General features: G+C 43.2%; 1 protein-coding gene across 1 annotated transcript in view; it reads right to left on the reverse strand.

Moving 5' to 3' along the window:
- Positions 1 to 11,980: 11,980 nt before the first annotated feature.
- Positions 11,981 to 22,680, reverse strand: part of LMNB2 (lamin B2) — a 212,486-nt gene continuing 201,786 nt past the window's right edge. The window contains exons 11-12 of the mRNA XM_063920085.1: positions 20,216 to 20,323; positions 11,981 to 13,912 (exon numbers count right to left, since the gene is read on the reverse strand). Coding sequence (XP_063776155.1) covers positions 13,871 to 13,912; positions 20,216 to 20,323 — 150 coding nt within the window. The 3' untranslated portion in view covers positions 11,981 to 13,870. The remainder of the gene's footprint in view (positions 13,913 to 20,215; positions 20,324 to 22,680) is intronic.

Below are 22,680 nucleotides of genomic sequence, written 5' to 3' on the forward strand. Positions count from 1 at the left end.
TCTGAACCTAAGGGAGGGAAGCCAATTGTTTTTGGAAGAAAATGGATAAAGCCGAAATCTGGACCTTTATGAAACCTAACCTCAGGCCCACATCCACACCTGCTTGCAGGAAGAGGAGAAACCGTCCCAGTTGAAACTCCACCGTAGGAAACTTCTTGGATTCACACCAAGATACATACTTTTTCCAAATGTGATGGTAATGTTTAGACGTTACTCATTTCCTAGCCTGTATGAGGGTAGGAATGACTTGGCTCGGAATGCCCTTCCGAGCTAATATCTAGCGTTCAAACTCCATGCCGTCAAACGTAGCCGCGGTAAGTCTTGATAAGCGAATGGCCCTTGTTGCAGAAGATCCTCGCCAAGAGGAAGAGGTCTCGGATCTTCCAACAGTAAGTCCAGAAGCTCAGCGTACCAAGCTCGCCTTGGCCAGTCTGGAGCAATGAGAATTGCCTGAACATTTGTTCTCTTTATGAGCTTTAGAATTCTTGGAATGAGTGGAAGTGGAGGGAACACATACACTGACTTGAACACCCACGGAGTTACCAGGGAATCCACCGCCACTGCTTGTGGGTCTCTCGACCTGGAACAGTACCTCCGAAGTTTCTTGTTGAGACGTGAGGCCATCATGTCTATTTGAGGCACACTTCAACGACTGGTCACGTCCGTGAACACCTCCGGATGGAGTCACCATTCTCCTGGATGGAGATCATGTCTGCTGAGAAAGTCCGCTTCCCAGTTGTCCACTCCTGGAAGGAAGACCGCTGACAGCGCCAATGCGTGCCTTTCTGCCCAGGATTCTTGTCACCTCTAATATTGAAGCTCTGCTCTTTGTTCCCCCCGTCGGTTTATGTATGCCACCGTTGTTACATTGTCCCACTGAATCCGAATGGCCCAATCTTGTAGAAGATGTGCGGCCTGGAGAAGACTGTTGTACACGGCTTAGGTCCAGAACGTTTATTAGAAGAACGGCTTCCAGATTTGACCATCTTCCTTGGAAGGTCTCCCCTTGGGTGACCGCTCCCCAACCTCTGAGACTTGCATCCGTGGTTAGAAGGATCCAGTTCTGAATTCCGAACCCGCAGCCCTCTAGAAGGTGAGGCATTTGCAGCCACCAGAGGAGCAAAATCCTTGCCTTTGGTGAGAGACGTATCCTCAGGAGCATGTGCAGATGAGATCCTGACCATTTGTCTAGAAGATCCAGCTGGAAGGGTCGCGCATGGAATCTTCCATACGGTAGAGCCTCGTAGGAGGCAACCATCTTCTCCAGAAGGGGAATGCACTGATGAACAGATACCCGGGCAGGCTTCAAGACATCCCGGACCTTTGATTGTATCACCAACGCTTTCTCCACCGGGAGGAATACCCTCTGCCCTTCCGTGTCTAGGATCATCCCCAGGAAGGACAATCTTCTTGTTGGTTCCAAATGTAACTTTGGAAGGCTCAGGATCCAATCGTGATTCCTGAGCTGTCGAGTCGTGAGTGCAATGGACTGCAACAACTTCTCCCTGGACACTGCCTTTATCAGCAGATCGTCCAGGTATGGAATTATGTTCACTCCCTGCTTGCAGAGGAGAATCATCATCTCTGCCATCACCTTGGTGAACACCCTCGGTGCCGTGGAGAGGCCGAATGGCAGTGCCTGGAACTGATAGTGACAGTCTAACAGTGTGAATCGGAGATCAGCCTGATGTGGCGGCCAAATCGGAATGTGGAGGTACGCATCCTTGATATCCAGGGATAACAGAAACTCCCCCTTCTCCAGACCTGAGATCACTGCTCTCAGAGATTCCATTATGAATTTGAAGTCCCTCAAATAGGGGTTTAATGACTTAAAATTCAAAATTGGCCTGACCGAACCATCTGGTTTCTGTACCACGAAAAGGTTCAATGGCCTGACCGAACCATCTGGTTTCTGTACCACGAAAAGGTTCAAATAGTAACCCTTGTTGTGCATATGAGGTGGAACTGGGACAATAACCTGTGACCCTACTAATTTTTGGATGGCTTCCAGTAGGATAGCCCTGTCTGCCAGCAAAGCTGGTAAGCCTGATTTGAAGAAACGGTGAGGCGGGAGCTCTTGAAATTCCAGCCTGTACCCCTGGGACACAATATCTTGCACCCAGGGGTCGAGGCCCGACGCCACCCAAACGTGACTTAACCTTTTGAGCCTCGCCCCCACCAGTCCTTCCTCTAGGCCGTGCGGTCCACAGTTATGCTGTCCTGGTAGCCTGCAGTAGCAGGTTTTTTTTATTTTGCCCGCCCTCCTCTAAAGAAGGTGTTATGCAGTTTGCGCTTTCTTGATTTAGGAGTCCGAAAGGACTGTAACGTAGCTGAAGAAAAGGGTTTCTTCGTAGCAGGCGCAGCAGAAGGAAGAAAAGGTGACTTACCTGCAGTCCCCATGGAAATCCACGCATCTAGCGCTTCCCCAAATACAGCCTGACCTGTGTAGGGTAGGTTCTCCACGCCTTTCCTGGATTCTGTGTCGGCAGACCATTGGCGCAGCCAGAGTCCTCTACGAGCTGAGATAGACATGGAAGATATCCCTGCAGCCATCGAACCCAGGTCTTTTCATGGATTCCACCATAAATCCCGCAGAATCCTGTATGTTACGTAAGAACAATTCCACTTCACTTTTATCCATTGCATCCAATTCCTCAAGTAACGTGCCAGACCACTTTACTATAGCCTTAGAAATCCATGCACAGGCAATAGTAGGCCGTAATATCACCCCCGAAGCCGTGTATATGGATTTGAGCGGTGTCAATTTTGGGATCAGCTGGTTCTTTCAATGCGGCAGATCCCGGGACAGGTAAAACCAACTTTTTTGACAGTCTGGACACAGATGCGTCAACTATGGGTGGTTTTTCCCATTTCTTTCTATCCTCCTCAGGAGAGGGGAATGCAACCAGAACCTTTCTTGGGATCTGGAATTTTTTCTCTGGGTTTTCCCAGGATTTTTCAAATATAGCATTTAGCTCTTTAGACGCAGGAAAGGTTAGCGAGGCTTTCTTATTATCCGTGAAGTAAGCCTCCTCAACCTGCTCAGGTATTGCGTCAATATTTAACACATCTCTAATGGCTTCAATCATCAACTGCACCCCCTTTGCAAGGGATGCCGCACTCCACAGCACGTCCCCATCACAGTCGACTGTGTCAGAGTCGGTATCTGTGTCGTCTTGCATAATCTGGGCAAGAGCACGTTTTTGAGAGTGCCAGGGGGCCCTGAAGGTGCTGAGCCGGACCAAACAGCCATAGTTTTGTAAAACCTGAGTTGCAGTTTCATTGTGCTACCCTAGTAGAAATCTGAGAAATCAAACTCTTAATAGAGGTTAACCATTCAGGTTCTCTCATTGGAATCTGTGCTGTTCATCATCCCCTGGCCCTGATTGATTTACACCTATTTTATATTATATATATATATATATATATATATATATATATATATATATATAATAAAAAAATAATACTCCATCTTGGCAGCTCAGTTAACCTCTTTCTTTAATAAAGTTTCTGAGGGGTCTTCGTTTGATCCCTAAACCAGGACGTGAACCAACCCTATGTAGAAACTACAGACCAACATCTTAATGGAAAATGGTTATTAATATTTTTGCTAAACGTTTGATTAGACTCAGGACTTTGATTCCTTCAAGTCGGATTCATGCGCGTGTGAAATGCTCTACCACGCATAAGACTCTCCTCTAATCTCCAAACCTTCAAGCATTCCCTGAAAACTCACCTATTCAGGCAAGCTTATCAAACTCCGGATCTGCTCACAAAACCTTCCAAGCTTTCCTATCCAATTACATCCCCACTGTACAGTCCACACATCCTCACATTTTTTTCTTCACTTTCCCTTCCTTCTGACCCCGGTTCGTCATTGCTGTCAGCAGCCCACCAAGAACTTTCGCAAGTTGTCTGATGGACAATTATACATAGTCATTGATACACAAGGATAGGCACTATTTCGCTATAGAGTGTAAGCTTGCAATCAGGATCTTCCTACCTCTATGATTTATGACCCAGTTTTGTTTTAGCATTATTGTTTCCAATTATAAAGCAAAATTAAATTTGCAGAGCTATATAAGAAACGGTTAATAATAAATAAATCCCCAGCATTCAGGCCTCCAATAAAGGGACACACTCGACCTAACAAATTATATGCTATTCATGGCAGGAAATCTCCTCTTTGGTCCTCGCTCGTATTTCCTGGCCTTTCATGTTTGGGGTCCTCCGACATATGAGTTTTGATGGAACGTTTCTTGATGGGATTACAGCTCTTTAATCCTAGAGACGCTGTATCGGTCAATCGTTCTCTGACCTTCACCATCTCTAATGGCACTAGGCAGGGTTGCCCCCTCTCTTATCTTTGCACTGATAATGGAACCCTAGGCTGCCAAGATTCACACTAACGCAAAGTTACACGGGGACTCCATTGGTGCTCTTTTGACTATTACAGACCCACTTCTCTCTCCTCCCCCTTTCCCTTCTTGAGACTTTTCAAGAACATTGCTTACTCTCAAGACTATAAAATTAAATCCCAGAAAACTAAATATTAGGCTGGGTACACACTGGAGCGACGTCTGGACGATCTGCTGTTTAACAATGACAAATATGCTACATCACTTAGTGTATACAGTTGATTTTCCACGCTCCCATGGAACGCGATTCGGTCCGCCCTGCTGCACAGCCAATCTGACAATATTGCATGCAACTTGTTGTATGCTAATGAAGAACAGAAGGGCTATTATGATGGCATGAGGAACGCATCCAAAAGAAGACATTACATCAGAAGCATGTCATTCTGCAACATCAATATTACACTTAAAATATATGTACTTAGGTCTATATTTCTTTTAAGTGTAGTCAAACATTGTAGTAACAATAAGCTGCAACTTTTCAGATACATAAGTGTAAATGTACTACAAAACATTTGTCCCTAATGTCTAATGGCCCCCATACAGCAGCGGCAGACTCCCGCAATTTCCCGATAGCTGGGTAGGGGAAACAAGATTAAACATTTAAAAATGGCGATTCCCAAACACCAATCGAAAATGGTCAGGATCAGCAAATCAGGGATTTCTAACATGTTTACTTTCTTTGCCAATCGGGGCTCTGATCTGTGGAGGAATTCTTAACTCCAGTCTGCAAATACCACCAACAGGTCATGTATTATTGATTTCTTTATTCATGAGTTAATCTAATATGCTGGGTCAGTAATTATCCCATCTGCTTCCACAGACCGAAATCCTCAAAATATGACTTGTTGGGAAAATTTAATGATGATGTCCATTGGTCTACTTTACATTTCATGTTATTGGTGTTATACCTGACATTTGTCAAGGCACATGCTGAACATTCAGGTCCTGCAGTAAAGCCACAGATTTCAGTGTGCAGTTTCTGTTTTACTGCAAACAGCATTACTCTACTGTCATAAATGATATACCTTGTATTGACAAGAGCAGCAGTGTGAAACATTTCACTGAATTGCATCAGGGCTACGTAACTATAATCAGAATCCTTTATTTACACTCAAGAAAAAAAAAGTTTATTGGCAAGTTTTTTTAAACAAAAAACATTCCAGTCTTACAGTGTAAATTACATATTTGTGAAACAAAGGAGAAAAAAAAACATTTACATGCATATATAATTAACAAAAGGATAATGAAGTCTAAATATGCAATATTTTTGCCTAAATTCAAACATTCGCATTCATAAAACCTTATTGGCCAATTCACCTATCAGTGTTCTACTGCTGGGGCTTAGCAGGACCCATCTCGCCACATTTCAATCCGCAGCCTATAGAGGTGCGAGCAGACATCTGCTGCCATAATTGCACTTGTGTGCAGAGAGGGCCCAGTAACAGCTCACATCTGACTGATTCTACCTCTAAGTAGAACTTCTAAAATTGCTGAAAATAAAAAATCATGCAATAAGACTTAAGTGTATTTTATAAATAATACCGTAATGGTTACAAAGACTACCTGAAGAAAGCAAGCATATACCATTTACATATGTCATCATTTTAGGTATGTAGCTTATATACTGATAAAACTCTACCTGCACTTAACCAAAATATAGGACCCATTCCACTAAAGGCAACCGTTCCTTGTGGTATTAGTTCAATAAAGGAGTTTTAAAAAGTGGCCTAAAAAAAAAGAATGGTCAGGAGTATTTTGTAAGTAGTTATGTTTTTATGGGAAAGAGAAAGTAACGGAACTGTACTTAATTGTAATCGCACCAAGCATACAATAGTTACCTATGTTCTGTTAGTGCTGTTACAAGTATACATTTTAGTTTCTGTAATAATCATGATTACAACAATAAAATCAAAAAGGGTTATGATCCCTTTAATGCAGACTGCAATTTTTGTTTATTTTTGTCTAGGGATGACAACGAAGCCCTCCGTGTACATCCATCTATCTAAACCAGTGCTCCTCAAACTCAATCCTCAAGACAGTGCCAGTACAGGTTTTCAGCTTACCCATGCTTTAGCACAGGTGACTTAATTAGTACCTCCATCATATTGATTTAACCATCTGTGCTCAAGCACAAGTCCTTAGAACCTGGACTGCTATGTATGTCGCTTCTAAACGATATTCAACTTGGAATACTAGGATAGAGCTGAAAGGTTTTTCTTTGAATACAGGCTACCAAACAATTGTGTGGTGGTCCTCAAATCTTGGGGTGTTTTACCTACACTAATATTACAGAACACTTTTACGGTGACTTCACAGGAGATACTGAAATTTGCTTTCACCAGTGGACTGCTTATTTACCACATTCAGGAACAGGCCTGCAATAGAAATGTGTTCCCTGCAAACAGCCTGGTGAGGTCATTCATCAGAGAATAATTATTTCTACAACGCGCGTCTTAAAATAAAAAACAAATAAAAATGAAACAAATTAATAGAAAGTCCGATGGGATACAGGTGTCAGGATTCAGAAATGGCATGGTGGGTGGTGGATATTCTGTATCTACCAAAAAGGGCCTTTACTAATTAAATGACTAGCTGCAAAGCACTACAGATTTCTTTAAGTACTGGAGTTTTATTTTGGGATATTAAATTTTCCATTTCCTCACCTATAGCCTAACATTTCTGGTTCACATATGTTAAAGTTATACATAATATAAAATAAATACATGAAGGCCACCATGCAGGTTCTATTTCTCAATTATGTTTATCTGTAAAAAGAATACACGTTTTACTCCAATTTGCATTTAGATTCCAGATGCATATAGAAATGCTAACAGGCTAAAGACAAATACTTTAAATGTAATATGAAAAATATATGGTCATAATAGAGCAATGGATATGTATAGAGAAATAGGTCACATTATCAGTTTCATTCACAGTCACAAATCAGTAGAAACATTATCTGATAACTATATATACTTATCAAATCCAGTGTTTGGGAACAGAATTCAGTAAGCCACCATGCCATACACTACTTGCTGGAAGGCTTCTATCGCACCCATTTACTGCAGGCTACAGCAATATCTATGTCCTGCACTAAGTTCAGCGGATTTTGCTAGCCGAGTGTATAAACCAATGTTGCGCGGAGACCTCACTCGCTAAATAGTCCGTATGGTGCTCAATCTTCCTAGAGGTCACTGCACGAGCATGGAAACTCCACCTATATAGCAATTCATTTTATGATGCAATGGTACCATCTTCAGATCAGCTCAAGGGGTAAAAATGATGCTTATGTTTGTTGCTTGAATGCTTCAGGTATGTGCTCAGATGTCACCTGATGCTTTCCTACAAATAGAGAGCTGCTGCCTAGTAGGGCTGAGGGCAACTTCTGATATATCATGTTACCAACCACCATCTAAACTTTATTTATGGCTTCAAAGTAATATGCTGGGAGACTCCAAAAAGAGCCTTAACGTAGACTTAATTCATAGGCATTGCAGCAAACACTAAATGGATGTATACCTTCTGTCTCTTTGTATATGTCATGGAAAAATGTAGCCCTAATCCTCAATGATAATTCCAGAAGCAGTTCTCTAAAGATGGGTACACACTACATGATTTGTCATGCAATCACATCGTGTAGTGTGTATCCCCCTATTCATCACCTGAATTGCACGCTCGCCTCTTCCCATCTAATGTGCTGCACATCAGATGGGATTGATGCAACGTATGATTACATTAATAAGGTAATAATATATGATGTCATCATACGTTGGATAGTATAGTGTGTATGTGGATGCAATATATTGTTACATTGTATTGGTCCATTGCAAGATCGCTGGGTCGTCCCAATGCGAACCCAGCTTTACTACCATAGATTCAAGTAGTCAAGGCACCAGCTGCACAGATATCACATTGGAAACCAAGTGGAATATTAAAGTCTGAGAAACAGAATTCAGTATTGGCTAGGTTACATGCAAGGTTAGTTTTCTATTGAAGTCTTAAACACCATGTAATTATAAAAAAAAAAGTTGATATTAGTTATTAGAAAACAGAAGGCAGTTAGGACCATTTACCTCACCCAACAGATTCTGGGATTAGCATTTAACAACCCACTATCCATATTTCACAGAACAGTTCTACTTGGCAACATGTGCCCAACTCAGGCTGATTAGGAGTTAAGAATTGATAAAGAGCAAGTAACTGCACCTGGGTAAAACCATGTGCACTGCAGGTGGGGCAGATGTAACATGTGCAGAGAGATTTAGATTTCAGAGGGGTGTGGCCAAATTGAAATCTAAATTGCAGTGTAAAAATAAAGCAGCCCAGTGTTATGTATTTGCACCCCTTGCTTCCAGGTGCAGTGATACCCCTTTCAGACATACAGCAAAAACTGGGTTTTTGCCCATGAACATGCATCCACCTGGATTTTTGCTGTGAACAGAAACAGCCCGGAATGAAGTCATCATATAATGATGACATTATATGATGATGAAGTCCCAGGTCGACAACCCTGCTCTGTACCAGGGTTTTTCCTAGGTAAAACCCAGGTCTCCTCTAGTGTGAAAGCATCCAACCCAGGTTTTTAGACCCAGGTTAGAAGGGTCTGATTGGCTGTTCGGCTAATAGATGTAACATAACCCAGCTAAGTTTAGACTATTACACAGCAGGCTGGGCAAATGCTGTCTACTTACAGGCAGCTCACACACAAGAAGGGCAAATCTCAAACTGAGGAATGGTAATACTTTCTGATAGCTGGATGTGTGAGGGGGAATGTTAGTGGGAGCACCTTCGTAAGAGAAAATAAAAAATAATTACCTAGTAAGCAGCACAGCTTTAAAGAAAAATGTATTTAAACAGGAAATAAAACCACATATTTGCCATTAACACGTAGCAAAGGCTGAACAATATACAGGAAATTGTCCCCTTTATACACACTTCAAATTCCAGGGCAGACCTGGGTTCAGTGTCAACGCACCCAAGCTGGTAATGTCCCAGATTTTTGGTGTAGTGTGAAAGGGGGTCTCCAACTGTGACCTGGGAAATTCCCGGGTTGATAGACTTGTGTTGTAGCCGTGTATTTCCCAGGTCTCATGTCTTAAGGGGTATTACTTTGCTCTTTCTTACTTTATGGCCAGCTCAGAATCAAGCCCTCAGTCTCACACACAGGAGTGTTATTACATTTCATTAGTGATTATGTAGTTACATATAATTGTATGTGGACAAAGTAGATCAGTCTCCATGGACAATGCAACTTAAGGCTTCAGGTGTACTGAGAACTATGGAGCTAGTGTGTATGACCCTTTGGAACTAAAAAGGAAAGATTTGACGCTATTCTGTGGAGCATGCAATGTACAAAGCATATGTAACAACTCTTTGCAACCTTTCGTTTGCTAGAAAAAAAAAAAAAAAAGTGTTTCATGTTAGTTTTCAAAAGCAAAGTCAAGTTATTTATTTAAATGAGGACTGTCTTATTGCAAAATGTATATTTCATAATAGTTCTTAATATAAATAATATATGGCTTACGTCGGTGATTCCAAAACTCGGTCCTCAAGGCACCGTTAACAGTCCAGGTTTTAAGGACATCCATGTCTGAACACAGATGGTTAAATCAAATTGAGAGAGAGGCACTAAATTAAGTCACCTATGGCCCAAACATAGTTATACTTAAAGCCTGGACCGTTAAGGTGCCTTGAGGACAGAGTTTGGGAACCTCTGGTTTACACATTCACATAAACTGTATGGTAGTGCTAATATATATATATATATATATATATATATATATATATATATATATATATATATATATATATATATATATCCTGCTGACCCATACACTGATAGCAAAGCTTGCACGTTATATGAACCTGCTTTTGGTCTTTAAATATGCAGTACTAACAAGACTGCAGAAAGTCGCATTGGTGTCTGTGCGGCAAAATCACAGCCATCTTATGGATAAAATGTATGAATACAGTACATTGTGGAAACATTACATTAGGTGTGTCGTGAGAATACACATTAACTAGTAGAGGTCATACTATTCAAAGGGTGCCAAAACGCAAAAGGCTTTAGGAGAATCCCAATCCAACAGGCACTTGTTCATGGCCAGTTTGCGTTAGATAAGACTTAACACAGTCTATTTAATATGTGGTATCTAAAATTAGGAAGACAGATGATGTGATCACACACCTGCAAGACAAGCTTCTTGTTTTTTCACCAAACAATAAGGTGTACATATAGATGCATTTTGGAAAATCTAGTAGTATAGAGTTCCCATACTCTCAGATCGAGGCAACCTTAAGTCTCAATTTTTTTTCAAAGCACCCCATAGCAAAACAACTACTGAGCAATCACATTTTTTAAATAGTTGGGTCAAACTAACACAATAAGCCCCTCTCCATGTATCTCTCATTGCTGCCTTCTGATTCATTGCAGGCCACTTTCTATAGTTTTCATTGTGACCAAACCCTATAGTTCTCTAAGCAGTCCCCTCCGTATAGTTATCTATACCCATCTTACTTACAACCAGGAAGCGAGATCAGACACGCACTGTGTGTTGTACAAACTCATTCAGCAACAGGCAGCCTCGCAATTCACTGCCTGTTTCTTTCCACTGACAGGATCGTTACCGCACCCTCCCCCTACGCCGCTCATCACCTCAACCCCTCTCCCCCTTGTGCACAAAAAATAAAATAAAAATACACTAAATAGGCCATCGGACGCACCCTGGTGATAGTTTTACCCACCCAGGGAGCCGCAGCACAGTTTGGGAATCACTTGGTAAACTAATGTATGGCATCCCAATAATAAGCTGAATAAAATACAAAACACAAAAAGTAGTCGTCAAAAGTTAAATAGGTCTTACCTCATTCTTCGACAACTATACATGTTTTGTTAGGATAGAGAATATAGTAAAAACACAGTTCCCCAGGCTTCTATAAAGGACGACTCTGAAAATCAAATAAAACTTTCCCAGGATTTTGTGGTTACTTTCTGCAATTGTGTAGCAAAGATATTTACTCCGAAATGTAACTGAAATAATTTAAGTTCCATAAGTGTATGGATATTCATTTTCATTAGTGACATAAATATACCCCTCAGAATGTATTACTGTGACGGTGTAGTACACTAATAAGTGTCACAGGGGCAACGTTGTTTGTTTTTGTTTTTTTAAACCCAAAAGTTAGAACATCTTATGTATGTTATTTGAATCTGACGTAAAGAGACTATTGGAGCCAAATTACAAAGTAATAGTGCTAGTACGCAGGGATCACACAGTCTGTGCCTTTGTGGCATTTCCCCACTACTAAATATGAAACGACTACAAATAAACACTGTAAGCAATCATGGGACAAAGAGTAAAATTAATTTGCTCCTTCCCCCTTACTGGACCCAAGGCGCAATGATGGTCAAAGCCAGCCGTTTATGTATATGGGGCTTCTGAGCGCAGAACCCAAAAGATACAAAGTTGGTGGTAAACAGTTGACAAATGTAAACATCAAAACTTATTTTCCACACAAACTTACTCCAATATATAGAGATTTCAATATCAACTACATTGCAGTTTGTTTGAATAGAAACATTTATTGCAGTGTGTGTTAACGTGATTTGACAGTAATTATAGATCAATCCTGTCTCACATTTAAATAACAGTATTACTCAACCATGAAATTATTGTTCCTTATTAAACACAGCAATTACCTTTATATGAACATAATATTTTGGATCATTAACTTCACATAATTCAGCCCCTTCCCAGGTACAAAACAAAATTAAAGCAAACACCGTTTATGAACTTAGTTATATAATAGCAAAGCTCCTCCTCTCAGCAGGTATAGCTGCCTGAAGATGGAACCACCCTAATGTCAGCACTTTGTAGGTTCTAGTGCCAGTGCTGTCTGGAAACATTATCTCTGTAATAAAGGTACTGGGGCAGGATGAATGTTTTAAATGCAACACACACAAATTGGAAGACAAGTCTAAACCACTTCTCCTCCAGATAGCAGATGAGATGGCGCGACCTTTTAATGGTAGCTAATCTATAAGCAACATGCATGCTGGGATAATATTACAATGGATGTAACTTTTTCGCTTCTGTTGGATGAAGTGCTGCTCCTTGCTAGTAAGCATTAGTACATGGCTACACACTGCACAAATACCCAACCAACACAAAGCTGAGTGACACAAAAAACAAGGAAACAAAACTACTCTAAAAGGACAATGGGTCATCATCTTTGAAAGACTAAGTCATACATTTTAGAACAACAACAACCATAGCACAATGTACCCAACATCTCTCCTCAGCACAATATATACAACAGGTGTTCCCATGTCCACTGTTGACTAAAAGCAGATGTCAAATCAGAGTCCGTTCATGATTTGGCCAGTGATTACCAACCAGAAGATCAGCAGTGCCAATACAGGTGCTGTAGCTCTGCCCAATGCGGAGATAAGCATGCTGACAGAGACAAGTGACCCAAATCAAGGTGGCACTGGGGACCTCATGGTGCTGCTAGCTAGGAAAATGAGGGATGTTGGGGTTGAAATGAAATTTTACCCTTTAACTGATGTTACATTCCTTAAATTTAGACAGAACAAACTTAAACCTATGGAGGAGGATTTTTGCAATTAACATGGCAGTTTTCATTCAACATCCTGCGTTCTAGTAGTATCCTGTAATACCATAATGTATCAACACAGGAAAACACTTTGCAGCACAGATTTTACCAGGTTATCTTGTTTTTAGAACTGCACCAGCCTTTATAGCTATGGTGCAATGTTTGAGGGGTCACTAAACATTGCTTATTATGGAATACTCAGGTACTGGCAGATATACAAAGAATCTGTAGATTTAAAAAAGTAAAAAAATATTGTGTGTCTGATTTAGCATTGCAGGGGTAAAATGCAATGGTTTACACTTAAGACGTCTGTGTTTGGTAAATCCTGCAGTGAAATACCTTGGCAGGATATCTAACAAATGACATGTGGCTATCTGGGCACATATCACTAGCCACAGATAGCTGAAGACTGGTATCTGAACATCTAAGCCACATATATATTTATAAAACATTTTAAAGTTGCAACAGCAACAACAGGTCTAAAAAACGTTTCAAACTTTAAAAGTAGGCCATCGGTGTCAAACAAGCTAACCAATAAAACTGCACTGCGTTCTGTGCGAACTAGCCACACTTTAAAACTTTTTCTCTACAAGATTTCTGCCATTAGAAAACAAACTATTTTCACTGCAAGGTATATAGTGTTATTAAAGTAAAATAAAATTATAAAAAAAAGAAACAAAAATAAAACTTTTCCAGATATGCCTGGCAACAGATTGTTTTTTTTTCACATGAAGTACAACTAAACAATGCCTAAAAATAATAAAAAAGGGTAAGATTCCAGATATAAAAATAGATTTCTCTTGCTCTGGCAGTAAATCAAACATTGTAGATATTCATTACATCAGATAACAGCCTGTAGATGTTGTACGTGGATCACCCTGTATAAACGATACAAAAATAAAAATCATTACTAAGAACATTTTCATGAAGTAGAACAGAGAAAAGGAGAGTATAAAATAAGATTTTACTCACCGGTAAATCTATTTCTCGTAGTCCGTAGTGGATGCTGGGAACTCCGTAAGGACCATGGGGAATAGACTGGCTCCGCAGGAGACTGGGCACTCTAAAAGAAAGATTAGGTACTATCTGGTGTGCACTGGCTCCTCCCACTATGACCCTCCTCCAGACCTCAGTTAGGATACTGTGCCCGGAAGAGCTGACACAATAAGGAAGGATTTTGAATCCCGGGTAAGACTCATACCAGCCACACCAATCACACCGTATAACTCGTGATACTACACCCAGTTAACAGTATGACATATAACTGAGCCTCTCAACAGATGGCTCAACAATAACCCTTAGTAAGGCAATAACTACATACAAGTATTGCAGACAATCCGCACTTGGGATGGGCGCCCAGCATCCACTACGGACTACGAGAAATAGATTTACCGGTGAGTAAAATCTTATTTTCTCTGACGTCCTAGTGGATGCTGGGAACTCCGTAAGGACCATGGGGATTATACCAAAGCTCCCAAACAGGCGGGAGAGTGCGGATGACTCAGCAGCACCGAATGAGAGAACTCAAGGTCCTTCTCAGCCAGGGTATCAATTTTGTAGAATTTAGCAAACGTGTTTGCCCCTGACCAAGTAACAGCTCGGCAAAATTGTAAAGCCGAGACCCCTCGGGCAGCCGCCCAAGATGAGCCCACTTTCCTCGTGGAATGGGCTTTTACTGATTTAGGATGCGGCAATCCAGCCGCAGAATGCTCCAGCTGAATTGTGCTACAAATTCAGCGAGCAATAGTCTGCTTAGAAGCAGGAGCACCTATTTTGTTGGGTGCCTACAGGATAAAAAGCGAGTCAGTTTTCCTGACTCCAGCCGTCCTGGAAATATAAATTTTTAAGGCCCTGACTACGTCCAGTGACAGTCCCTAGTAGCCGCAGGCACTACAATAGGTTGGTTCAAGTGAAAAGCTGATACCACCTTAGGGAGAAACTGGGGACGAGTCCTCAATTCTGCCCTATCCATATGGAAAATCAGATAAGGGCTTTTACATGACAAAGCCGCCAATTCTGACACACGCCTGGCCGAAGCCAAGGCCAATAACATGACCACTTTCCACGTGAGATATTTCAAATCCACAGTTTTAAGTGGCTCAAACCAATGTGATTTTAAGAAACTCAACACCACGTTGAGATCCCAAGGTGCCACAGGAGGCACAAAAGGGGGCTGAATATGTAGCACTCCCTTTACAAATGTCTGAACTCCAGGCAATGAAGCCAGTTCTTTCTGGAAGAAAATCGACAGAGCCGAAATCTGGACCTTAATGGAACCCAATTTTAGGCCCATAGTCACCCCTGACTGTAGGAAGTGCAGAAAACGACCCAGCTGAAATTCCTCTGTTGGGGCCTTCCTGGCCTCACACCACGCAACATATTTTCGCCAAATACGGTGATAATGGTTTGCGGTTACTTCTTTCCTGGCTTTTATCAGCGTAGGAATGACTTCTTCCGGAATGCCTTTTTCCTTTAGGATCCGGAATTCAACCGCCATGCCGTCAAACGCAGCCACGGTAAGTCTTGGAACAGACAGGGCCCCTGCTGTAGCAGATCCTGTCTGAGCGGTAGAGGCCATGGGTCCTCTGATATAATTTCTTGAAGTTCTTTGGTATGAGAGGCAGAGGAGGGAATACATAAACCGATTGGTACACCCACGGTGTCACTAGAGCGTCCACAGCTATTGCCTGAGGGTCCCTTGACCTGGCGCAATATCTAGTTTTTTGTTTAGGCGGGACGCCATCATATCCACCTGTGGCCTTTCCCAACGGTTTACCAACAGTTGGAAGACTTCTGGATGAAGTCCCCACTCTCCCGGGTGTAGGTCGTGTCTGCTGAGGAAGTCTGCTTCCCAGTTGTCCACTCCCGGAATGAACACTGCTGACAGTGCTAAGACGTGATTTTCCGCCCATCGGAGAATCCTTGTGGCTTCTGCCATCGCCATCCTGCTTCTTGTGCCGCCCTGTCGGTTTACATGGGCGACTGCCGTGATGTTGTCTGATTGGATCAGTACCGGCTGGTTTTGAAGCAGAGGCCTTGCCAGACTTAGGGCATTGTAAATGGCCCTCAGTTCCAGAATATTTATGTGTAGGGACGACTCCTGACTTGACCAAAGTCCTTGGAAATTTCTTCCCTGTGTGACTGCCCCCCCAGCCTCGAAGGCTGGCTTCCGTGGTTACCAGGACCCAGTCCTGTATGCCGAATCTGCGGCCCTCCTGAAGATGAGCACTCTGCAGTCAGCACTCTGCAGTCCAAGAGGTCCCACTGAAAGGTTCTTGCATGGAACCTGCCGAATGGAATTTTGCTTCGTAAGAAGCTACCATTTTTCCCAGGACTCGTGTGCAGTGATGCACCGATACCTGTTTTGGTTTCAGGAGGTCTCTGACTAGAGATGACAGCTCCTTGGCTTTCTCCTGCGGGAGAAACACTTTTTTCTGTTCTGTGTCCAAAACCATCCCCAGGAACAGTAGGCGTGTGGTAGGAACCAGCTGTGACTTTGGAATGTATAGAATCCATCCGTGCTGTTGTAGCACTTCCCGAGATAGTGCTACTCCGACCAACAACTGCTCCTTGGACCTCGCCTTTATAAGGAGATCGTCCAAGTACGGGATAATTAAAACTCCCTTTTTTCGAAGGAGTATCATCATTTCTGCCATTACCTTGGTAAAGACCCTCGGTGCCGTGGACAGTCCAAACGGCAGTGTTTTGAATTGGTAATGGCAATCCTGTACCACAAATCTGAGGTACTCCTGGTGAGGATGGTAAATGGGGACAAGTAGGTAAGCATCCTTGATGTCCAGGGATACCATGTAATCCCCCTCCTCCAGGCTTGCAATAACCGCCCTGAGCGATTCCATCTTGAACTTGAATTTTTTTATGTATGTGTTCAAGGATTTCAAATTTAAAATGGGTCTCACCGAACCGTCCGGTTTCGGTACCACAAACAGTATGGAATAGTAACCCCGTCCTTGTTGAAGTAGGGGCACCTTGACTATCACCTGCTGGGAATACAGCTTGTGAATTGCCTCTAGCACAGCCTCCCTGCCTGAGGGAGTTGTCGGCAAGGCAGATTTGAGGAAACGGCGGGGGGGAGACGCCTCGAATTCCAGCTTGTACCCCTGAGATACTACTTGAAGGATCCAGGGATCCACCTGTGAGCGAGCCCACTGATCGCTGAAATTTTTGAGGCGGCCCCTCACCGTACCTGGCTACGCCTGTGGAGCCCCCGCGTCATGCGGTGGACTCAGAGGAAGCGGGGGAAGAATTTTGATTCTGGGAACTGGCTGACTGGTGCAGCTTTTTCCCTCTTCCCTCGTCTCTGTGCAGAAAGGAAGCGCCTTTGACCCGCTTGCTTTTCTGAAGCCGAAAGGACTGTACCTGATAATACAGTGCTTTCTTAGGCTGTGAGGAAACCTGAGGTAAAAAAATTTCTTCCCAGCTGTTGCTGTGGATACGAGGTCCCAGAGACCATCCCCAAACAATTCCTCACCCTTATAAGGCTCTATGTGCCTTTTAAAGTCAGCATCACCTGTCCAGTGTCGGGTCTCTAATACCCTCCTGACAGAATGGACATTGCATTAATTCTGGATGCCAGCCGGCAAAATATCCCTCTGTGCATCCCTCATATATAAGACGACGTCTTATGTTCGCAAAATAGTATCCCTGTTTGACAGGGTTACAGACCACGCTGCAGCAGCACTATCTGCAGGTCTCAGTCTAGTACCTGAGTGTGTAAATACAGACTTCAGGATAGCCTCCTGCTTTTTATCAGCAGGTACCTTCAAAGTGGCCGTATCCTAAGACGGCAGTGCCACCTTTTTTGACAAACGTGTGAGCGCCTTATCCACCCTAGGGGATATCTCCCAGCGTAACTTATCCTCTGGCGGGAAAGGGTACGCCATCAGTAACTTTTTAGAAATTACCAGTTTCTTATCGGGGGAACCCACGCTTTTTCACACTTCATTCACTCATTTGATGGGGGAACAAAACACTGCCTGCTTTTTCTCCCCAAACATAAAACCCTTTTTTAGTGGTACTTGGGTTAATGTCAGAAATGTGTAACACATTTTTTATTGCCGGGATCATGTAACGGATGTTCCTAGTGGATTGTGTATATGTCTCAACCTCGTCGACACTGGAGTCAGACTCCGTGTCGACATCTGTGTCTGCCATCTTAGGGAGCGGGCGTTTTTGAGCCCCTGATGGCCTTTGAGACGCCTGGGCAGGCGCGGGCTGAGAAGCCGGCTGTCCCATAGCTGTTACGTCATCCAGCATTTTATGTAAGGAGTTGACACTGTCGGTTTATACCTTCCACCTATCCATCCACTCTGGTGTCGGCCCCACAGGGGGCGACATCACATTTATCGGCATCTGCTCTGCCATCACATAAGCCTCCTCATCAAACGTGTCGACACAGCCGTACCGACACACCGCACACACACACACACACACACACACACACACACACACACAGGGAATGCTCTGACTGAGGACAGGACCCCACACAGCCCTTTGGGGAGACAGAGAGAGAGTATGCCAGCACACACCAGAGCGCTATATAATTTTGGGATTAACACTATATTGAGTGAATTTTTCCCAATAGCTGCTTGTATATACAATATTGCGCCTACATTTTGTGCCCCCCCTCTCTTTTTAACCCTTTGAGCCTGAAAACTACAGGGGAGAGCCTGGGGAGCTGTCTTCCAGCTGCACTGTGAAGAGAAAATGGCGCCAGTGTGCTGAGGGAGAAGCCCCGCCCCTTTTTCAACTGACTTTCTCCCGCTTTTTCTGGAATACTGGCAGGGGTAATTTTACATCTATATAGCCTCTAGGACTATATATGATGCAGATTTGCCAGCCAAGGTGTCATATATTGCCCTCAGGGCGCCCCCCCCAGCGCCCTGCACCCTCAGTGACCGGAGTGTGAAGTGTGCATGAGGAGCAATGGCGCACAGCTGCAGTGCTGTGCGCTACCTTGGTGAAGACCGAAGTCTTCTGCCGCCGATTTTCCGGACCTCTTCTTGCTTCTGGCTCTGTAAGGGGGACGGCGGCGCGGCTCCGGGAACGAACACCAAGGCCAGTTCCATGCGGTCGATCCCTCTGGAGCTAATGGTGTCCAGTAGCCTAAGAAGCCCAAGCTAGCTGCAAGCAAGTAGGTTCGCTTCTTCTCCCCTTAGTCCCTCGATGCAGTGAGCCTGTTGCCAGCAGGTCTCACTGTAAAATAAAAAACCTAAAATAAACTTTCTTTCTAGGAGCTCAGGAGAGCCCCTAGTGTGCATCCAGCTCGGCCGGGCACAGAAATCTAACTGAGGTCTGGAGGAGGGTCATAGTGGGAGGAGCCAGTGCACACCAGATAGTACCTAATCTTTCTTTTAGAGTGCCCAGTCTCCTGCGGAGCCCGTCTATTCCCCATGGTCCTTACGGAGTTCCCAGCATCCACTAGGACGTCAGAGAAATGGAAGGTGGGAATGACGGCACATTCAGATAGCACTTTGAGTATAGTCAGTTACACATTATAGGTAGCTGCAATAAAGGAAAGTACCTGCACCTTAAATGGAGTAGTTTCAGCCCCGAAAAGATTTAAAAAATATGCTCTTTTGTCCAAGTATAAGGGGTCTCTTTACTAAGAATTGGACGGAGCTAACGTGGACAGAGATAAAGTACCAGCCAACCAGCTCTTAACTATCAGTTTTCAAACACAGCCTGTAACATGCCAGTCAGGAGCTGATTGGCTATAACTTTATCTCCATTTTTTCTCCATCCAAGGCTTCGTAAATAGACCCTGTAAATTACATAATTTACTAAGCATTTATAATATTCTATTCCAAGAAGAAATATAGCACAAAAAATAAACACATTTCTATAGCTACCATAGGACAGAAAATGGAAACCCAAAGACTCAGTCTAAGTAATTACGGCTTGCCATAAGCCACACACTGTAGCTAGGAGGAGTTTCTCCTTTGTATCAGACAACCCTTTATCTAAGCCGCTTTGCAAATGCTACCAAAAGGGAGTAGCTTCTTTCCGGCAAAACTCAAATGTATATATGCATATGTGAAAGTCAAATCTGTGCCCAGACTCTCCTCTCTAGGCTATATATACTCCATTTTCCCTGCACTCCCTAGTGGGCAGAAGCAGAAAATAAAAATACATAAAAAACAAACCATAAAGACTTCTCTAACCTGCTGATGAAAAAGATCTTCCTCCCCAAAATCGGCTTCTTCGTCCTCTTCATCATCCTCCTCTACACTGGAGAGGACAGACTTTAATAGAGTCCTCAAGGCCACTTCCTGTTGGAATAGAGTAATAATTATGCCACACATGACATGTATACTAAAAGGTTTCCACAGTGCATAATGAATATATCGTTCACACTTAAAACATTTTTTAGACTTTATAAAAAATAATAATAAAAAAATAAATAAAAATAAGGGACAGACGTGTGCAATGTAAAAAGATAGAAAAAAAAATGATAAAATGCCAATAAGAAGAGTATATATCATGGATGGGGAATTTTTGGCCCTTCAAATGTTGGTGAACTACACATACCAGCATGCCGTGCTACAGTTTTGCTATTTGTCCATGCTAAAACTGTTTCAGGGCATGCTGGGATGTCTAGTTCAACAACAGCTGGAGGGCCATAGGTTCCCCATCCCTGGCATATATGAACAAAAGGGACAGAATGGAAAAATCATCAGAAAGCCTACCCAGGCTTAACAAACATGCTATTAAATATATCTTGCTATTCACCTACATGCAAATTTTCTCCTGTGAGGGGGCAAAAAAATAAAATAAAAAAGTTGTCTAGACTAATATATCTGTCTCCAACAGGTATCCAAAAAATAAGATTTTACTTACCGATAAATCTATTTCTCGGAGTCCGTAGTGGATGCTGGGGTTCCTGAAAGGACCATGGGGAATAGCGGCTCCGCAGGAGACAGGGCACAAAAAGTAAAGCTTTTTCCGATCAGGTGGTGTGCACTGGCTCCTCCCCCTATGACCCTCCTCCAGACTCCAGTTAGGTACTGTGCCCGGACGAGCGTACACAATAAGGGAGGATTTTGAATCCCGGGTAAGACTCATACCAGCCACACCAATCACACCGTACAACTTGTGATCTAAACCCAGTTAACAGTATGATAACAGCGGAGCCTCTGAAAGATGGCTTCCTTCAACAATAACCCGAATTAGTTAACAATAACTATGTACAATTTACGCAGATAATCCGCACTTGGGATGGGCGCCCAGCATCCACTACGGACTCCGAGAAATAGATTTATCGGTAAGTAAAATCTTATTTTCTCTATCGTCCTAGTGGATGCTGGGGTTCCTGAAAGGACCATGGGGATTATACCAAAGCTCCCAAACGGGCGGGAGAGTGCGGATGACTCTGCAGCACCGAATGAGAGAACTCCAGGTCCTCCTTAGCCAGAGTATCAAATTTGTAAAATTTTACAAACGTGTTCTCCCCTGACCACGTAGCTGCTCGGCAAAGTTGTAATGCCGAGACCCCTCGGGCAGCCGCCCAAGATGAGCCCACCTTCCTTGTGGAGTGGGCCTTTACAGATTTAGGCTGTGGCAGGCCTGCCACAGAATGTGCAAGTTGGATTGTGCTACAGATCCAACGAGCAATCGTCTGCTTAGACGCAGGAGCACCCATCTTGTTGGGTGCATACAATATAAACAACGAGTCAGATTTTCTGACTCCAGCTGTTCTTGCAATATATATTTTTAATGCTCTGACAACGTCCAGTAACTTGGAGTCCTCCAAGTCACTTGTAGCCGCAGGCACTACAATAGGCTGGTTCAGATGAAATGCTGACACCACCTTAGGGAGAAAATGCGGACGAGTCCGCAGTTCTGCCCTGTCCGAATGGAAAATCAGATATGGGCTTTTGTAAGATAAAGCTGCCAATTCTGACACTCTCCTGGCAGAAGCCAGGGCTAGAAGCATGGTCACTTTCCAAGTGAGATATTTCAAATCCACCTTATTTAGTGGTTCAAACCAATGAGATTTTAGAAAATCCAAAACTACATTGAGATCCCACGGTGCCACTGGAGGCACCACAGGGGGCTGTATATGCAGCACTCCCTTAACAAAGGTCTGGACTTCAGGGACTGAAGCCAATTCTTTTTGAAAGAAAATCGACAGGGCCGAAATTTGAACCTTAATAGATCCCAATTTGAGACCCATAGACAATCCTGATTGCAGGAAATGTAGGAATCGACCCAGTTGAAATTCCTCCGTCGGAGCACTCCGATCTTCGCACCACGCAACATATTTTCGCCAAATTCGGTGATAATGTTGCACGGTTACTTCTTTCCTTGCTTTAATCAAAGTAGGAATGACTTCTTCCGGCATGCCTTTTTCCATTAGGATCCGGCGTTCAACCGCCATGCCGTCAAACGCAGCCGCGGTAAGTCTTGAAACAGACAGGGACCCTGCTGAAGCAAGTCCCTCCTTAGAGGTAGAGGCCACGGATCTTCCGTGATCATCTCTTGAAGTTCCGGGTACCAAGTCCTTCTTGGCCAATCCGGAACCACTAGTATCGTTCTTACGCCTCTTTGCCGTATAATTCTCAATACTTTTGGTATGAGAGGCAGAGGAGGAAACACATACACCGACTGGTACACCCAAGGCGTTACC

This window comes from Pseudophryne corroboree, chromosome 1, assembly GCF_028390025.1.
Source record: "Pseudophryne corroboree isolate aPseCor3 chromosome 1, aPseCor3.hap2, whole genome shotgun sequence".
NCBI classification, from domain to species: Eukaryota; Metazoa; Chordata; class Amphibia; order Anura; family Myobatrachidae; genus Pseudophryne; species Pseudophryne corroboree.